This window comes from Halictus rubicundus, chromosome 1 (assembly GCF_050948215.1).
Source record: "Halictus rubicundus isolate RS-2024b chromosome 1, iyHalRubi1_principal, whole genome shotgun sequence".
NCBI classification, from domain to species: Eukaryota; Metazoa; Arthropoda; class Insecta; order Hymenoptera; family Halictidae; genus Halictus; species Halictus rubicundus.
Window position 1 is genome coordinate 16,008,227 of NC_135149.1, and position 17,579 is coordinate 16,025,805.

Consider the following 17,579-nt stretch of genomic DNA (forward strand, 5'->3'; position numbering starts at 1 on the left):
ATGAAATTCATCGTTGGGATCGAGGCGATCCCCGTCGTTTATATTATCAAGGCCGACCGGTGCGCTCACGGCAAAAAGATGGATCGTCGCTCGAAACTATTTAACCGGTGCATTAGTCACGATCGATGTCTCATTAAGAGCTCGGAGTCTGTCTTGAACCCGCTGGTAATGCAGCGGTCGGAAAAGAAGTCGCGGCGGGACTGAAATCGATGATCGGGAAGCGCGGTGGTCGGATAGACGATTGTGCGTACGCGGCGCGATTCAGCGAATAGCCGAGTTAAGTGAATAACTCAAAAGATAGGGCTGTTACGTGGAAGAACCGCGAGACGGTGCGGTGGGGCGAAGCGTTTATACAGCCCGTATTATTATACCGCTTGCAAGCCGTGGCTAAAGTTGAATCGCGTCGGAATGTAGAGAGTTTAAGACTCGCTTAGAGAGGATTTGCGATAGGCAACACCCGCGCCGAGCGGAGCGGGGCCGTGCCGTCCTCCCTCTTCTCGGCTTCGCAATAATCCCTTCTGCCAAAGAGTTGCCAGCTGCAGTCGTCCGTACCTTGTCTGCAGTCGCGGCGCAGCACACTTGGGAACACCGTGGCGTGTCGGGAATGCGGAAAGGACGAGTTTCTTCTACTTTTGTTGCGCGTATCTACCTGGTAACCTGAGCCGCGGTGATGCGGTGGCTCTTCGAAAACCGCGTCCGCTGCTAGAATCTTTCGAGACCAGATTGTATTCGTGTTCTTATCAGATCCAAACACTTCCCTGGTTAGGTGACTCTAGTTAAGTTGCTCGCTGTTACACGTATAATAAACGAGCAGGAGGCGAGTGCTTGGTGTCTCGTGCCTGGTGCCTCTCGCCTCTTACCTCTTTCCTCTTTCCTCTTGCCTGGAACCAAGCGATGCGATGGAACCGGTGCGGATTTCTTATAATTAGATCGGCACCGTTAGAACCAGCCCAGAATTTCGCTATATCGGACGTTCGAACGACCGTGGAAGCCTTCTACTTTCGCGTACTTTTCCATTTTCCCTAATCTTTTCGCCTGCTCTCGCGTACGAACCAGACGATCGGGCACGGCGTTTATGCGCGCTTCTGCAGTCTCCGATTTACGCGAAAATAAACGCGCGGACGTCCAGCTCGCTCATAAAGCAATGCTCCATAGAACGGATCGCTGCTACCATTACGATCGCCATTAACTATTTTACAGGTTTATCGTGGCTCGATCTCGAGTACGGCGTTTCGCTTCGACACGATGCTTCACGGTCTCCCCTGCTTTACGAGCCATTGTTTCGATTTTTCTCGCGTACCGGCCAGCAGCAGCAGCAGCAGCAACAACAACGACGGCAACGGCCACGGCAGCAACAACAACAACGACAGCAGGAGGCAGCGACAATAACACCCGGAATTTTCGGCGGACCTAAGCTCGTTTAATCTCTCTCGCACTCTCTTTCTCCGCTTCTGTCTGGGATAAATTGATTTCTCTACGTTTGTCCGTGCGCCAGCTCCGATTTCAACGCGGCGAGCCTTAACTCGATAAATAAAGCAGTCGGACTCCGATGGAAGGCTCCTCATTTTTCGAGCCATAATGAAACGAGGTTAATTCCGATAGATGGAACACGCTGGATAAGATCGTAAATCATTCGAAGGTTACCTCCCGCGTGCCTTACAATAACTATCGTCAATAATGATCGCCATGAATGAAATGGCTAAGGCACAGCGGGTGAAGAGAAAAAGAATTACAGCCGGAATTTCAAGATCGGCGAACCGATTCTCTTTTCGGTCTCTTTTGCCCTCGTGTGTCTGCGATACAGCGTATATACTCGGTACGGACACGTTGGTCCCGTGTACCACTTTGATAGTCGTCGATAAAGAAAAAAAGCCAGTTGGCTAACTGGACTGGCCGACTTTGCTCATTAGAGTACACGTGGGAATTAGCGGCGAGAGATTCTTCGGCGACCTATAAAATAAACTGTGTAGCCTTGTCCAGCGTTCGTGAAAGTAACTCGAATTCTATGCGCTCCGTATAATTCCTGCGAATGTTTACTATAGCGTATCGGGGGGTAGGGTCCTCTGTCTTCCCTCGATCAGACGTGGTCCTTGTCCCAATGCGAGAGTCTACGAAACGGCGAACGGTCAGTTGTAAAAGTTGGAAAATCGAACTTAAATTACCTCTCCTAGTAGTATCGCAGATTTCAAAGCCGGCACAGCAGCTTTAAGCAGCTTGCACTCGTAGTCGTTGAGAGGCGGAATGCCTAAATGCTTTTGTACTCCATCCGGTCCCAATTCCAAGGCGGAAGCAAAATATTGAATTTCCGGTATCACGCAGGATCGAACGTAGGCGTGTTCCACGACACCGCGTTGATGTCGCAGCGCTGAACCAATTGGCAACAATATACCTTCATGTCGGTTCGTAGAACTATAGAAGGCAGATTTGTCTACCTTTGCAAAGAGACATGCAAAATCTAGCTGCCCCGAAGGCCATGGCAATGGCCGCGGTACCCTTTGCGTCCAGTTTCGATATTTCTTCGTCGGTGGATCTCACAGCCCTTGTTAATCTCCTAGCTTCTGCCTAATCGATTAACCGATTAATTACCGAGCCGACACGCTGGAAGGAATCTAGCAACGAGTTAACAAGGCGCGGGTTACCTGGGATATCATGTTGCAAGGTTTCGACTGCGAAAAAATCGGCACGCACGTCTTCGAACAGCTTCCACCGATCAGAGGTATCGAGACGCATTCTGGTTCGACGCCTACAACCTCCGCGACCAAAGTGTTCGCTCTGAGACAGTCGAGGCTAATTACACCAAAAACACGATTATAATCGTGGACACCGGCTCTTTTGTACATCTCCATGGCCAACGGTATCAAGCTGTTTATCGGATGCATTGTTATCGCGACCAGTGCCTGAAAAAAAAGGAGAAATCAATGTACCGATATTTTGCAAGATCCGCGGGACAAGCTCCGTCGAATTTATGCAACGAATAAAACGCATAAGGAAACGCGCGAGCCGTAAACGCTGCGGTAAAAAGCGAATGGAAGAGGATCGATGCGACAAACATCCGTGTCCTCGTCGAGATTGTCGCGAAGAATGTCGAAAACAGCCGACTTGTAATTAATGAAACTGCGAGGGCGTTAAAAGCCGAGGTCAACTGCTACACATAAGAAGCCGTGATCGTACGGAGCGCGGCGCGGTGTGTCCGCCATTATTAGGCCCCATATCGCATACTCATTGTCGTGCGCGTATAAATTTTACATGAGCAGGGTGGTCAGTAAAAGTGACTAATAAGGGTACCGCTAGACGCCGAGCGTTGATTCGCCGATCCCGCATGGTTGTTGCATAGTATGCAGATTTGTAGGAAGCTAGAGCAAACAGCACGCTTAATGTCGACTAGATTAACGGTAGACGGAATTAATTGAAGATAAAACGGTAAAAGGTTTCCTGATATTCGATTTGATAAAAGGAAATTGCACGTTTATGATCGAGTTTTTCAGGCATAAGCTATTACTTGGCAACGTTCGTACGTGTGTCCACCCGGATAAGTGGAATTACGAAGGAAGCATCCAGAGAGGAAAACGGATCATAAGAAACGGGTAACGATAATCGTTAGCATATTAATTTCCAGCAACATTGTTGTGCTCCGTCAAGTGGGAAAATGTTGTGCTACTTTACCTGAGGGCAGTATTTAATCACGTTCGGCAACAAGTCCGACAAGACGTCAGCGTTGCGCTTCAACACATCATCGGGGCACGATTCTTTCTTGATCGCTCGATCCGCAACGATCATTACTATCTTCGCCCCTTCGAGCGTTCGCTGCAAACACGCTTCCGAAGAATTGCATGTGCTAACCTTACACTTCGTGTCGATATAATTTAAATCCCATGCGAGGCCGTAAATGCAAGCATTATCGTAAATTGCCAATTCGTCTATCCACGACGATCGTTTTAGAAATAACGACAGGCATCTACCTACGACGAGGCGATGCGATACGATACGTATACGATGCGGAAAAACGAAGGGTGCGTAACCTAATCTATTTACCTGTTTTACTGGCAGCGCCGAGAATCGCTACTTTCATGGACTTCGACGAAAAGGATTGAAACTGTACCGAGAGGCATACTTTCGAACCGTTCTTCCTCCATCTTGCTAACGAGGAACCATTCTGTTTGATCGAAGAATGGAGAAACCTTCCGTGGAAAATGCGCGGTATTACTTTTCGCGATGCGTGAACCACAGATGGAATCATATCGACTCATTTTATTGCAATCATGGATACACACTAAACAATTTGATTTGAAGGAGGGCAGAATACTCGACGTCCGGTTCGAGTCGATCGATTTTGACGAACTATCGATTCGATCTTCCATTTTTAAAGGCTGCTCGGCGAAGGGGGAAAAATATGAAAAAGTCCAGTCCAGGCATCGAAGCGAACCGAATTTTCATTTGTTCGGATCCAAAAGCGGAGTCGGATCAAAGGCGTGCCGCGGCGAGAGGCCGTGGTGCCATCTTTTGTGTCGGATCCGAGGCTCATCCGACGATATCGTAGGAAACTTTTCTTTTGAGGAAGCAACCAAGTTTTTTTTCTACCTAGATAATATTTCTCGTTACATTACTATTGCTCGTTCGCGCAAACACATTTGTCGTTGTAATAGCACATGAGGCAGGGGACGTAGTAATCGTCGGGGAGGCCACACGCAACGAAACGATCACGCTCGTCTGGAATGCCGTTCTCTGTTAAAGTCAAGTTGAGATTCAACTCCTTCCCCTCGAATTTCCACGTGTACAATCGGCCGTTTGCGTTGTAAATAAGAGCACGCTTCTGGATACGTCTAACGGTGTCCTCCTCGCAAACCTGTATTTCAGATTCTCGTTAACAACGTGTATATCGATCTCGACATTCTTGCCGTTCCGTCGAGAACAAAGGCCCGTTTTCGCGTTTACCATCATCACGCATTCCGTCCCGGCGAGCACGTTCATAATTCGACAGGGTCGGGGATTTTTGGTCAACCGACCCTTCTTGTACCTTCGGTCGAGCCACCACGGGCATTTGTCCAGTGGCCGCCAAGAACCCGCAGGAACCACGTGACCCATTACATCCGGTAATGGACCGTGAGGACAATAGGGTACCAGAACTCCGGTGACGGGGTGCACGTGATATTTAATGTCGTTCGTCTCGTGATCGAACCAATGACTTATATCTTTGCCGGCGTGAGCCAGCAAGGGTTTGATTTCCCTCTTCCCGGCCCATTCCTTGCAAAGATCAGTCAAATCGTACACTCCGCCATTGTACGAGACCCAACAATCGACTTTGCTATTATGCACCGCCACTTCCGATGGCAAAAAATACTTGTTTCTGTCGCGGACGCTGTCCGGAGCGCTCGTGACGATTTTGGAAATTCTACGCGCCTCCCCTTCACAGGAAACGGGCTCGTTCACGCATGACATTTTCCCAAATCTTCTGGGAGTCTCATCGAACGACATTCACCTGAATTTGGATCGCATCTATGCACCTATGCGCATAGATACGTATCGCGTTGCCATTGCACGGAAATACTGCGACTGTTTCGTACATCGTAACAATGTTCAACCTTGTACAGCATATCGTTAAAGCTCCCTATTCGTTCTTGCGTGCTAAAATACATATGTACATAATAGGTGTTTCTCTTTAAAGATAACACCCGTTTCGACCTATTCGGTGTCGATGAGTTCGATGCCATGCATCTTCCTTAATTCACTTATCGAATATATCGCGATTATTGATTCTACTCTGATGTTATTGCACTCTTGGGAGTGTGTAGCATATAAATAGATAAAGAATAGTAAACAAAATCCTAAAATGTACCCAAAAAATATTGCTCAATAAATGCCGTTCTCTGCTAACTTCACGGCGCCTCCATTTCATAAAATTCCTAGACGGATTCGAGAAATATTTGAATCCGACGGGAACGGTCTTTAAAAGAATTTCTAACTGGAAGATTATCAAAGTACTCGCGTAGTATTCGCGTACGAGTAGCGTCTCAAGGAGAACATCCTTGTATAACTGGGAAAAAACTGGCTCGACAACACAGAAGCCTGGTAACTTTCGCGCCGTACTGTTGGATACCACTATTATTTCCACCTTGAAGGCAGGCACTTTATTGTGGCTATTGCAGGCGATTGAATGGCTGCCTCGTCCAGAGAGTGCACATTCTGTTTTGCTGTAATTAATTTTACGTTACTTGGTGATTTACACGTGAAATATTCTCTGCCTCGTATTATTTGGTAAGTCTTTCGATACGTTTTAACAATCTTCCGAAGTACGATCGGTACAGTGGCGGAATTATTGTAAGACTCTCGTTTCTGTGAAACGTGCTCGTAAGATTTACGGCCGGTTATTTATTTCTTGCTAAACATTACGTCCGACAGTTTTTTTCACGAACGTCATCCACTTTGATGGTCAATCGATTCCGACGTTGCGTTCGCACTTTCTATGCAATCGGAAACGCATTCCACTCACCAGAGTGTACAGTAGTTGTCAAAACTAGTAGTTGAATTGTGACATGCTATAATAGCATGTTATACATGCACGGAGCAACATATTTAATTATTGTTCGAAAATATGCTATCACGCTCTGTTGAATTTTTATCATTATTTATGCATATAGCACGCAAATTTTCATCGATCTAGTTTCATTAAAGGAAAATAACTTAACACATAATGCAGATCAAATGGCATATATAATTTGTTTTTTTTTTATCTATAATTTCTTTATTACTTTCTTTAGCACTATGCTGCAAAATGACTTTCCTTGTACGAAAATAAGGTTACAGCCGAACATACGAGTATTTATAAAAATTTATTTGTTTATTTATAATAATTTATTTTTCGAGATATCTAAAAAGTTTTAATATTTATCGATAACAATACTTTCACCACAATCTAGTTCTCCTATCTTAACAAATTATTTTTTCACTTCAACTACATACTTTATTCATGTCGGTTGAATTGATGTTTTATTATGTTTTCTAAATTGTTGTAGGGTTGGTGAAATCATAGCAATAGCAATAGCAATATACGGAATTCTGAAATGGAAAAGAGCGCGTACGGATCAGTGTGTCGCGCAGAGAGAAACAATGGAGCAGACGAAGGAGCAATGGATATGGGAAGCAACAATGAAAAAGTGGCCATTTTGGATGCAGGTGCACAGTATGGTAAAGTGATAGATCGAAAAATCCGTGAACTAAATGTTCACAGTGAAATTCTACCCCTTGACACACCAGCATTTACTCTGCAAGAGAAGGGCTATAAGTAAGAACGATGTGATCGTGTATCGGCAAGATACATCTTCTACAGTTGAAATACTTTTCTATGAGAATGATCAAATATTGATAAAATTGTAGGGCTATTATAATTTCTGGAGGGCCAAATTCAGTTTACGCAGAGGATGCGCCTGGATACGACGCGGATATCTTTAGAATAGGAATTCCTGTATTGGGTATCTGTTATGGGATGCAAATGATGAACAAAGAGTTCGGTGGTACGGTAACGCAAAAAGACGGCCGAGAAGATGGCCAGTTTCCAGTCGAAGTAGATTCCAAGTGCTCGTTGTTTAAGTAAGTGGATCCGAAAATTTCTCATCCATCGCATCTCGCTGTGCTCCGTTTCTAAACGACCGATTGCATCTTAGGGGCTTGGACAGGTTACAAGTAGTACTGTTAACACATGGTGATAGTATAGATAGGGTGGCCGATGGCTTTCGTGTTATTGCCAAATCGTCGAACTTTGTAGCAGGAATAGCGAACGAGAAAATGAACTTGTACGGGGTTCAGTTCCACCCCGAGGTAGATCTTACACCTAATGGCAAAACAATGTTGCACTGTTTTTTGTTCTTGATTGCCGGCCTCTCTGGCAACTATACGCTTCATGGTAGAGAAGCACAATGTATTCAATATATCAAGGAAACCGTTGGCAGCAAGAAAGTTCTGGTAAGGCACGACTAAACTTACACGTAATTAAACCGTAATCCCATAAGCATGCATCGACTTGTTCAATTCTGCAAAATTTTCAAACACGGTGTAAAAAGATATTTCAAGTATCGATAAGCTACACAGACGAATGACTGTCGATTAAAATAGAAAATAAATGATCTTAGTTGTTAGTGAGCGGAGGCGTGGATTCCACGGTATGCGCAGCACTGTTACATAAAGCTTTAAACAAGGAGCAAGTTATAGCCTTGCATATCAATAATGGCTTCATGCGGAAAGGAGAGACGCAGTTTGTCGAGAAGAATTTGGCACAATTGGGAATTCGATTAAAAGTAATTAACGCCGCACACTATTTCATGCAAGGGACTACATCCGTTCCCTTGGACAACGTCCCGCCGATAGCCAACGCCAACGCTTTAAACAATAAAGGAATATGCGGTACGGGAACAACCCCGAGAACCAGATTAACCAAAATGCTGTGCGCTACGATCAACCCCGAAGAGAAACGAAAAATCATAGGGGACGTGTTTGTAAAAGTAGCGAACGAGGTGATGGCGGAAATGGGTTTAAAGGCGGAGGAGGTGTTTCTGGGGCAAGGCACCCTCAGGCCTGATCTTATAGAAAGCGCAAGCGCACTAGCCAGTGGTAAATATTGTTGAAAGAATCATTGAGATCGGGTTTTCTCGGAATGTTTTTCATTTTCGCGCGGATTAATGCGAACCGCGTTTTTTCCCATTAGGTAAAGCGGACGCGATAAAAACACATCACAACGATAGCGAATTGGTAAGGGCGTTAAGAGCACAAGGCCACGTGGTAGAGCCCTTGAAAGACTTTCACAAAGACGAAGTCAGACAACTAGGATGCGAGCTAGGACTTCCAGTTTCGCTCGTAGCTCGTCATCCATTCCCTGGTCCCGGGCTCGCTGTACGTATTCTATGCGCGGACGAGCCTTACATGGACAAAGACTTTTCGGAAACGCAGGTACTCGTCTTTGTTACGCCTACGAAACGATATCCGTGGGCTCGCTGCACTACATCGAGGAAACAATTTCCGTTTGTTCACAGGTAATAGTGAAAATAATGGCAGAATACGAGCAAATGCTCAAGAAGAAACACGGACTACTGAATCGTGTGGAAGGCGCGACCAGCGAAGCCGAACGCCAGCATTTGCGACAAATTTCGAGTCGTCGTCAATTCGCTGCAACCCTACTGCCTATACGTAGCGTAGGAGTACAGGTAGGATATATTGAGACGATGCGAGAGAGAAAGAGAAAGATAGATTGTTTGGGGGAAACCGTGTGTAATATCGCATTGAATTCTGTTGTTAGGGAGACCGAAGGAGTTATAGCTATGTAGTAGGTTTGTCCAGCGGAGAGAACATGTCGGAAGGAATAGTATGGCAGGACCTGTTGTTCCTCGCGAAACTGATTCCGCGTGTTTGTCACAACGTGAACCGCGTGTGTTACATTTTCGGGTCTCAATTACACCACCCAGTGACGGATATCACACCGACTCATCTGACGTCGAACGTGATAGCCACGCTCCGGGAAGCGGATCATGTAGCAAACGAAGTCTTAGCCGCTAATAACTGTATGGGGGCTATCAGTCAAATGCCAGTAGTTTTAATTCCTATACACTTTGATCGTGACGCTGTTTCTCGGATACCTTCATGTCAACGTTCAGTCGTTCTTAGGCCGTTCTGTACTAATGATTTTATGACTGGCACCCCGGCTATTCCGGGCAAGGAGCTGCCGGTACATGTAAGTTCGATCAATCTTACCTACCACTATCCTACCATTAATTCATTTTGGTACAGCCTGTATTAATCCATGGGTTTCTGTTTGTTCTTTAACAGGTGGTGAAAAAAATGCTGATAGAAATGACTATGATATCCGGTATCTCGCGTGTTTTGTACGACTTAACATCTAAACCGCCGGGAACTACCGAATGGGAGTAGTAAACGCTCATCCCTAACTCAACCCTTTCTATTTTTTCACCATCCCTGCGCGTAACGACTACAAAGTAAAAAGTATATTTAAAAATATATATATATATATTACAAAAATACGTACGAATTCGAGGTTTATGACTTCTTACCGATTTATATAAAACCTTTGAGCAAAAACTTCTTTCGAAAAAACATACGTTCTCGATTGTAAATTAATATGTTAACTGAAAAAGATAAAAAGAAAAGAAATGAAAACACGAAAAAAATAGAGAGAAAGAGGGAGAGAGAGAAAGAGAAAAAAAACGAACGAACAATGATACCGATACTGATACTGTGTTCAATAAAATTGAAGGTAAGTATCATATTTGCTTGTAAATAGGTTTCTTATTAACCTCATTGTAAAAATATTAATTTATTCAATTCCGAGAAATTTACATTATATATCATTGTTACACTGCAAATGATTGCATTTGATTGGTGGTACAATTAGATTGCTGTTATATTCGATCTGCATATAATGTTGAACGTATTTTACTGTTTTCCTGTATGTCCTATGCCAAATGCAATTTCCAGTTTTTGTCATACATCTACAAGAATATGAACATAAATAAGTTAATGTATTACGTCTTTAATACCAATTTTTATTTATCAAAGATCGCAACTGAGTAAAACTATGACAACTATTCCCTGAATCCTATGTGTTGTATATCACTGAATTATCCGCCCGTTGTCACAACACGGGTGAACATCACGAATCTTGCATACAAAATATAGATAATACCTGTGCATGGTTTTCAATAAAATATGTAAATCTTCGATGCGTCTCTTCTCCGGAAGCATGCTGAGAAATGTTGCGAGTGATAAAAAGTCTACTTCGTTCACGATCTTAGCATTAGTGATCCATATTTGTATTTGCATCTTCACCTGCAACCGTGTATTTTACATTTGTATTTATCCTGCAGCCAATGTAAAAAGGATAGCATATTTATCGAGCATGTGTACCCCCTGTGCCCCGTACAATGTAACTCGATCGAAATTCAACGCGATGCGATGCGATCGCTACTATACCAATCACTGTCGCTATATAGAAAACATTTTCTATGCTTTCCGATAAAGACGTGTTTCACCAAACAAAACTACCATAAATAACTATCGATTTATAACGATAACGATAACTTAATCATAAACGCTACCTGTTCTAGAGGTAGATTAAGTAAGCGATTTACAAGATCAATTAAAATGTCTTGATGTTGAATTGAACTTTCATTGTCTTCCGATATAGTGCGATTATGAGAGAGTATGGCCTCGGCTTCATCGCCGTTAACTCGATCGTTCGTCGATCCCATTCCACTCGGACATGGCAATAAGCATTTCGAAATGCCATCGCTGTTGCTATCATCTTTTCGTTCCGGTATACTTTCATATTCGTTTTTGTTCTGTTTAGCTTTAAACGCGTACAGTATGCCATTCTTTTTACTTTTACTATTTTTCGACGACGTTGCTTTCGAATTTTTACCACTGTTCTTCATTTTACGCTCAGCCTTTTTGCTATTTTTCGCGACATTATCGCTTCCCCTCGTTATCATACCCCCACCGAGTTTGCGAGTTGACTCCTCCTTGTTTATCTTCGACGAGTGCCCCGCCTTATTAGCAGTACAATAATTTTCAACTTCGCGTTTCATGTCGTCCGATAGCGCGGCCAAAAATTCTGGATCAACTTGCGAAAAAGATATATTTTCTTCGTCGCGATTAGCCTGGCCATTATTCGATACTGTGGTCGAACTACTTGTACCTACATCGCTACTTGCATCGTTTGCAGCGTTATTTCCGTTCCTTGTGCCACTGTACTCGTTAAGTATTTCATTTCGTATGTCCTCGGGAAGTTCTATTAAGACTGCCATGTCGATTTCCTGCAAAGGAGGCAACTCCACCTTTGCTGGTCTCGAAACGCTCGGCTTGGTTTGTTTGAAAAAATGTTCATGGACCGTTTGTACACGATTCCCCGATTTTTTCTCAACTTTCCCGGCGTTGGTATTCGCCTCTTCCCTACCGTTTCTCTCGTTTCTTTGAACGTCGACGATTTCGTTGCGAATATCTTCCGAAATCTCGGGAAGAACTGCTTCATTCACGCGACAAGAACGGACTACGTTCTTTTGATCGTCAATTATATTATTCGAAGTTGACGGAACGGAAGTTGTAGATGCTTGCGTGAACCGCTTGAGCGTACTATTTTCTTTACTCATCTTCGTGACGAAACCTTTCAAAGTCATATCGCGCGATTTGCTTTTCAGTATATCTAGCCTGGTCACCTGTATGCCGATACCTCTAGCATCTTCAGGCACCTTCAACATTTGATTCCAGAGGGTGATCACTTCTCTGAAGAGCACACACCGATAAGTACATTTGAAAACATTAAGATAATCGAACAACTTACTTTGCTATGATATCGGGATCGTCGACCGATGCAAAAAGGTTCTTTGATTTGGTCATGTAATCGCACAGCCCGTGGCCCATAAATTTTGCCGTTTCTTTCGGCGCTTCCTTAGCTCGAATCAACAATTTTAAGGTGATACACCTACCCCTGGCGTTAGCATTTTTTAATCGACTGGACACCTCGACGGACAATTTTTTCAAAAATTCTATCGCGTCTTCGTTGCTCTCGAATCTGATCCCATAATTAACTTCGGCGGAAACGGATTTTCTAATATGCTCCAAGTTCAATTTCGAATGATCTACACCGCGACACATGTTGTACAATACCTCTCCCATCTTTTTACCAAATTCCTTTTGCAACGTTGACGACGGGACCGTCTGCAAATCCGCACAAGTGCGGACGTTCATAGAATGCAATTTGTTTGTCGTGGTCCACCCAACCCCTAATTCGAACAATCAGATAAATTATTAGCGAATCAGCCAATTATCCTATAGAGGCAACATCTTACCTGGCAAGTCTTGCACATCGAGAGCACCGATGCATGCTTCGATATTCTGTTTCAAGTGAAACTGACCATCGGGCTTCGCCTTTCTGGTGGCTAGTCTTGCCAGCAATTTATTGCTACCGAATCCTGTCGACACAGGACAACCTGTCTTCTCCTTTATCTCTCGTCTGATCTCGCTAGCGAACTCCAACGGCGTCAGAGAACATCCTTCGAGTATTTTTGTGCAATCGGCGTACATTTCGTCGCAACTGACCGCTTCGATGTCTAATGTATAAGATGCGACGGTATCGTACAACGCGTACGATACTTCCGTGTAGCCATCGAAATCGTATGGCATCGTTTTTAGATTGGGGCATATTTTTAAAGCCTCCCCTAAGAACATGCCATTTTTCACCCCTGCTTTTCTTGCCTCGTAAGAACAAGATGCGATTTCTGACAACGACCCTAACTCCTCCACTGCAACATCTTTACCTGCAGGTTGCCTGTTACCCTTCGCATGGGTCACCGCAACAGGCAGCCCTTTCAATTCTGGTTTATTCCTAAGACCAACCGAGACAAAGAAACAATCCATGTCTATGTGCATTATCACAGGCCCCTGATTATCGTCTGCCCTATTCTCTTCTTGTAAATCAAACATATCATTTTGGAAACTGCTTTGAGAATCTGGGAACGACTTGTCTAATTTCAGATCCCTAAATTCTTTCAACTTGGCTAATCCAGGAAATTTCCCATCGCTTTTATCTCTTAATTCGTTCACATAATTTTTAAAAGTTGCTCCCATAGTTGAAATATGATGCAAACGCGAATGGCTGTAAAATTCTGATATAAATTCTGGATTTTTTGTTGAGTTAGAGTCTTTTGTACCATGGGCTACACTAGGATTTGAAACTTCTTGATCGGTGACTTTGCTTTTGATTGTGCTACTTACACTATCATTGTCATTTGGTGAGGTGTCGAGGTCATTATCTTTCTTTGTGTTATCGTGCATTTCAAGATTACTGCTTATCCCAAATACTTCACCCATCTTCTTGTATTTTAATTGCGGCTGTGCATCAGTGCAATTCGAGTAAAGCAAGTAATTTTGGAAATTTAATACTCTACCAGCCTTTATGCTATCTACAATCCATTCTGGTTTGCATATAGGCATCGGATTCTGGCTTTTTCTATATGATACTATTTTAGCATAAGGCAAATTGGATGCAATAATGTGAGTTGTAGCTCTGGGTCTCAGATAATGATGATAGGTACCCCCATGTTCCATCATTAAACGACGAAGCACATCCGTAGATGGGTCTGTGTAGCCATTTACAAAAATTGCAATTCCTTCCAATATGTTTGTGGCATCTTTGAATTCTTTGTTTGCCACCGTTCGAAATTGTTCTTCCAATTTTGCTTGTTTAGCAGCCATATACCCACCCTAAAATTATTATGTTACAGCTGATTTTTTTTATGTTTTATTTACCAAAATATAGTATGCAGTTCTTTTTTACATACCCAATCTTCAAATCCATTTTCCCCCCAGGCTTCGCCTTTTTTCTTTTTCGACATTGCAACAAGTATTAGGTAAATAATATAGTTTAAATAAAAGGTAACCTAGCTAAAACTGATGTACACATTCGTAAAACGTTTCATTCTACATATATAAATGTATTTATAGTTTCAGATACGATTTGCATTGCATGCGTCGATAGTGTTTCGAAAATTTGGAATACGTTAGCGGTGCATTAAAATGCATAAAGACCATTTGTTTTGCGGAACCCCGTTCCCATGCACATATAATCGCATCCAATTTGGAGCGCGACGTACATAAGGCCATTTCAATCAATGAATGTTATTCCGTTACAAGAATCATTCAAAAAATAATGTTATCCATTTTTTACGAATGTGCAATAAAATATGGAAACACGTGTATATACAAAAATAATTTTTTCGATTTATTCAACAACAGTTATGGAGTACAATTTAAATATTGTGTACTGACAGCAAATATAAGTAATCATACATGTTAGGCTATACACTATACATTACATTCCATTCTCACCCATACAAATTAGAAAAGATGGTAAGTAATGTATTGTACTACGTGTATTTGCGTGTACTGGAATTGGTTAGGGAATTATGGCAGAAAACTTTTCACACACACATACGTTAAAAAACAATAAAATATATATTTTTTCTATTGTAACAACAAGTAAAAAATAAAAATCGTATCAAACGATTTAATATCTCCTAGATAGAAGAATGTTCGTAGAATGTATTGTTTAATATAATTTCTAAGATCATTTTAATTAATGATTGCACAAAACAGTATCTAAAAATATGAATTTTTTACTAAAAAAGTGTTATACAATGATTTTTTTAAATAAATAGGAATTGTGTATCCATATCTAGCAGGCATACAATATCTAACAGATAACAGTATACACTGCACTGGAAGAATAAATATCACACTATGAACATATGGTGTTGACAAATTGACGGCAAGGTCAAAATATAAATTGGAATATTTCTGCAGATTCTAATTCTCTGTGTGTATGTACATAAATGTGCCAAGTTCAATTCCTATTTACAGTTACTGGGAATAAGATTTGTACATTGAGTTCATTTGTTCCAAGAAAATGAATGTTAGCACAGTATGTGGACCTAAACGTGCATAATAAGGGAAGAAACCTTTCCACAATGAAAACAATCCTTCATTTCGACAAACTCGAACTATAACATCTACGGCACCCTTAAATTCAGGCTTACCATCCACAACTTTCATGTTTTGTATTCTGCAAGGAATTCATCATGCAAAGATGCAATATTATTCTCACACTGATATATTCTATAGTTATTTTTGTGCTTTCATATTTACCTTGTTTTAGCAATATCAACTGGCATGGAAGCAGCAGTTGTTACTAAACCAGAAATCATGGAGCTTACAAAGTGCAATTTAATATTCTCCTCGAAATAGCCTACTCGAACAGATAAGAAGGAAAGTTATGGTATTTCATTGCTACTTGTCCGATGTTCTCTTTAGCAATAATACTGACCAGTGTTAAGTAAAACCTCTTTAGTTTGAGAATAAGATGCCAACTGAGCCGCGTTGACAACCATGGCTCTACCCATTGTAGGAATAGTACCCCTCCATAATGCTAAAATACCCTCCTCTCTGAGTATACGAACCAGAGCGTTAAATACATTTTTATAGTTTCTTCTCTCAGCTAAAAATAGGAAATTGTTCAGAGTAGGGAATATTCTAAATATCCTAAATGAGTGTAGATGAAATTGTGATCATACCAAGGGGCAATCTGCCATCGGCAGTCATCCTAATCAAAGCAACTTCTGCAGGAGTACCTACAAATGCTCCTACACAACCAGCAGCACTACCTATCAATGCTTTTACAACAAAGCCAGATTGATTGTTCTTTCTGAATATAGCAAGCAACAAACAATAATAGATTTTATAAACAACATTCCTAATACCTTCCCAATATAGCTTAGTTATCTATGGTATACTCACGAGGCAATTTCAAACAACCAATTATATATACCCAGTCTGGTTGTTGTGTATGTACCCTGACGTAATAGACCAGCAGATAAACCGGAGTAAAAAGCTAGGATACCTTCCTTTTTTACTATAGAAGATACTACACTCATCGTAGATGTTTTTGTACCGCTTAATTGCATTCTATTTTTTATTAAATCTAAGGGTTGGACAAAACACGTTGCAGCCATTCTAAAATGAAACAAGATGGGCTGAATTTGAATCCATAATTTTATATACTGTGTGATAAATACAGTAATCATAATAAAAATAACTCAATACGACAAGGAGTCACAAAAATAGTACAAAGCAGGAAAAGTTATTTTTAGCATTAAAATATGGAAACTAACGTGTTTACACAAATTTTAGATAATATTATCTCACGTTTTACATATAATAGTTTGTAATAAAAATTTTTTATCATGTAATTATTATAAAGTAGCAATAAAAAAATAATGGAACAAACCCTGCAGTTCCCCCAAAAAGGAACTTCACTGCATTCGGCACAGTCTTTTGATTGCTCATTTTGACAATATTTATGGTATGACACTTCAACAATCAGTGAAATAATTCAATTACTCGGACTACTGTGAAATGATCGTGAATCGAATAAATTTTTCAAAAACCATCTGGTCTGAAAAAGATAAAACAAAAAAATAAGTCACGCTGCAACGTCGACTAGTCACGAGGAGTAAACTGGTCTAAATGAAAGATTATCAAATCAAATTCCATCTTTCATCAACCGATACGTGCTAAATTATAACATTCCGTACGTTCAGCGACATCTTGCAGTGTAGGACTACCGACGATAGCGCAGCTGATAAATGAAACTTTTTATAGGACGATCGGATTGCTAGATCTTCCAATAATAAACAATTTAGTAGAGCTATATGACGTTACTGGCAAAACAATGATAACATAAAGTCCCTTGGTATCCGGTTATAACATTTTTTTACAATAAAATGTTTCAATAGAAAATAAATGGGAAAATTTCTGCGCATGCGCATGTAAGGTCCATTTCGCGCGCTGAATGCGGACACTCGAATGTGTTCGTATTGTTAGAGATTTCAAGAGATTTCAAAGCATTGTTTGAATTAACAGATGCATATTAAGAATCAACATCTCTTAACTCCTATCAATTATTATATTTTTGTTTTCTTGTCATACAATTTAATCGAATAATATATGTAATATCAGCATATGACTCA

General features: G+C 41.6%; 5 protein-coding genes across 5 annotated transcripts; 1 reads left to right on the forward strand and 4 right to left on the reverse strand.

Moving 5' to 3' along the window:
- Positions 1–2,036: 2,036 nt before the first annotated feature.
- Positions 2,037–4,360, reverse strand: LOC143361567 (malate dehydrogenase, mitochondrial). Its single transcript, XM_076801065.1, has 6 exons — positions 4,033–4,360; positions 3,664–3,959; positions 2,640–2,897; positions 2,433–2,562; positions 2,163–2,365; positions 2,037–2,108 (listed from the first exon to the last, which is right to left on the reverse strand). Exons 1-6 carry the CDS (start codon positions 4,235–4,237, stop codon positions 2,037–2,039), a joined length of 1,164 nt encoding a protein of 387 aa, XP_076657180.1. The 5' UTR covers positions 4,238–4,360.
- A 219-nt stretch (positions 4,361–4,579) lies between these two features.
- Positions 4,580–5,841, reverse strand: LOC143358151 (cytochrome b5 domain-containing protein 1). Its single transcript, XM_076795104.1, has 2 exons — positions 4,933–5,841; positions 4,580–4,843 (listed from the first exon to the last, which is right to left on the reverse strand). The coding sequence occupies exons 1-2, from the start codon at positions 5,470–5,472 to the stop codon at positions 4,604–4,606; spliced, it is 780 nt and encodes a 259-aa protein (XP_076651219.1). The 5' UTR covers positions 5,473–5,841; the 3' UTR covers positions 4,580–4,603.
- Positions 5,842–6,104: 263 nt separating this feature from the next.
- On the forward strand, positions 6,105–10,020 carry Bur (GMP synthase burgundy). Its single transcript, XM_076789822.1, has 9 exons — positions 6,105–6,252; positions 7,011–7,279; positions 7,372–7,584; positions 7,659–7,956; positions 8,124–8,601; positions 8,696–8,937; positions 9,021–9,191; positions 9,284–9,715; positions 9,811–10,020. The coding sequence occupies exons 2-9, from the start codon at positions 7,059–7,061 to the stop codon at positions 9,910–9,912; spliced, it is 2,157 nt and encodes a 718-aa protein (XP_076645937.1). The 5' UTR covers positions 6,105–6,252; positions 7,011–7,058; the 3' UTR covers positions 9,913–10,020.
- A 261-nt stretch (positions 10,021–10,281) lies between these two features.
- Positions 10,282–14,638, reverse strand: Rev1 (Rev1 DNA directed polymerase). The gene is made up of 6 exons (XM_076789810.1): positions 14,337–14,638; positions 12,846–14,259; positions 12,338–12,779; positions 11,097–12,279; positions 10,685–10,827; positions 10,282–10,490 (listed from the first exon to the last, which is right to left on the reverse strand). The coding sequence occupies exons 1-6, from the start codon at positions 14,388–14,390 to the stop codon at positions 10,340–10,342; spliced, it is 3,387 nt and encodes a 1,128-aa protein (XP_076645925.1). The 5' UTR covers positions 14,391–14,638; the 3' UTR covers positions 10,282–10,339.
- Positions 14,639–14,751: 113 nt separating this feature from the next.
- Positions 14,752–17,139, reverse strand: LOC143355207 (mitochondrial 2-oxoglutarate/malate carrier protein). The gene is made up of 6 exons (XM_076789834.1): positions 16,838–17,139; positions 16,348–16,563; positions 16,125–16,255; positions 15,878–16,048; positions 15,700–15,799; positions 14,752–15,616 (listed from the first exon to the last, which is right to left on the reverse strand). Exons 1-6 carry the CDS (start codon positions 16,894–16,896, stop codon positions 15,415–15,417), a joined length of 879 nt encoding a protein of 292 aa, XP_076645949.1. The 5' UTR covers positions 16,897–17,139; the 3' UTR covers positions 14,752–15,414.
- Between the last annotated feature and the right edge of the window lie 440 nt (positions 17,140–17,579).

What these genes read in the sequence shown, in the direction of transcription:
- LOC143361567 (XM_076801065.1), bottom strand. Translation starts at nt 4,237, where the DNA reads ATGATTCCATCTGTGGTTCACGCATCGCGAAAAGTAATACCGCGCATT. An exon ending in CTTGCAACATGATATCCCAG is followed by an intron (nt 2,563 to 2,639) that starts GTAACCCGCGCC and finishes TTAATCGATTAG; the next exon opens with GCAGAAGCTAGGAGATTAAC. An exon ending in CTGCGATACTACTAGGAGAG is followed by an intron (nt 2,109 to 2,162) that starts GTAATTTAAGTT and finishes GCCGTTTCGTAG; the next exon opens with ACTCTCGCATTGGGACAAGG.
- LOC143358151 (XM_076795104.1), bottom strand. Translation starts at nt 5,472, where the DNA reads ATGTCGTTCGATGAGACTCCCAGAAGATTTGGGAAAATGTCATGCGTG. An exon ending in GGACGGAATGCGTGATGATG is followed by an intron (nt 4,844 to 4,932) that starts GTAAACGCGAAA and finishes TCTGAAATACAG; the next exon opens with GTTTGCGAGGAGGACACCGT.
- Bur (XM_076789822.1), top strand. Translation starts at nt 7,059, where the DNA reads ATGGAAAAGAGCGCGTACGGATCAGTGTGTCGCGCAGAGAGAAACAAT. An exon ending in CTGCAAGAGAAGGGCTATAA is followed by an intron (nt 7,280 to 7,371) that starts GTAAGAACGATG and finishes ATAAAATTGTAG; the next exon opens with GGCTATTATAATTTCTGGAG. An exon ending in TCCAAGTGCTCGTTGTTTAA is followed by an intron (nt 7,585 to 7,658) that starts GTAAGTGGATCC and finishes ATTGCATCTTAG; the next exon opens with GGGCTTGGACAGGTTACAAG.
- Rev1 (XM_076789810.1), bottom strand. Translation starts at nt 14,390, where the DNA reads ATGTCGAAAAAGAAAAAAGGCGAAGCCTGGGGGGAAAATGGATTTGAA. An exon ending in GATCCCGATATCATAGCAAA is followed by an intron (nt 12,280 to 12,337) that starts GTAAGTTGTTCG and finishes TGTGCTCTTCAG; the next exon opens with AGAAGTGATCACCCTCTGGA. An exon ending in TTAATCTACCTCTAGAACAG is followed by an intron (nt 10,828 to 11,096) that starts GTAGCGTTTATG and finishes ACACGGTTGCAG; the next exon opens with GTGAAGATGCAAATACAAAT.
- LOC143355207 (XM_076789834.1), bottom strand. Translation starts at nt 16,896, where the DNA reads ATGAGCAATCAAAAGACTGTGCCGAATGCAGTGAAGTTCCTTTTTGGG. An exon ending in TGGTTGTTTGAAATTGCCTC is followed by an intron (nt 16,256 to 16,347) that starts GTGAGTATACCA and finishes TGCTATATTCAG; the next exon opens with AAAGAACAATCAATCTGGCT. An exon ending in CGATGGCAGATTGCCCCTTG is followed by an intron (nt 16,049 to 16,124) that starts GTATGATCACAA and finishes TCCTATTTTTAG; the next exon opens with CTGAGAGAAGAAACTATAAA.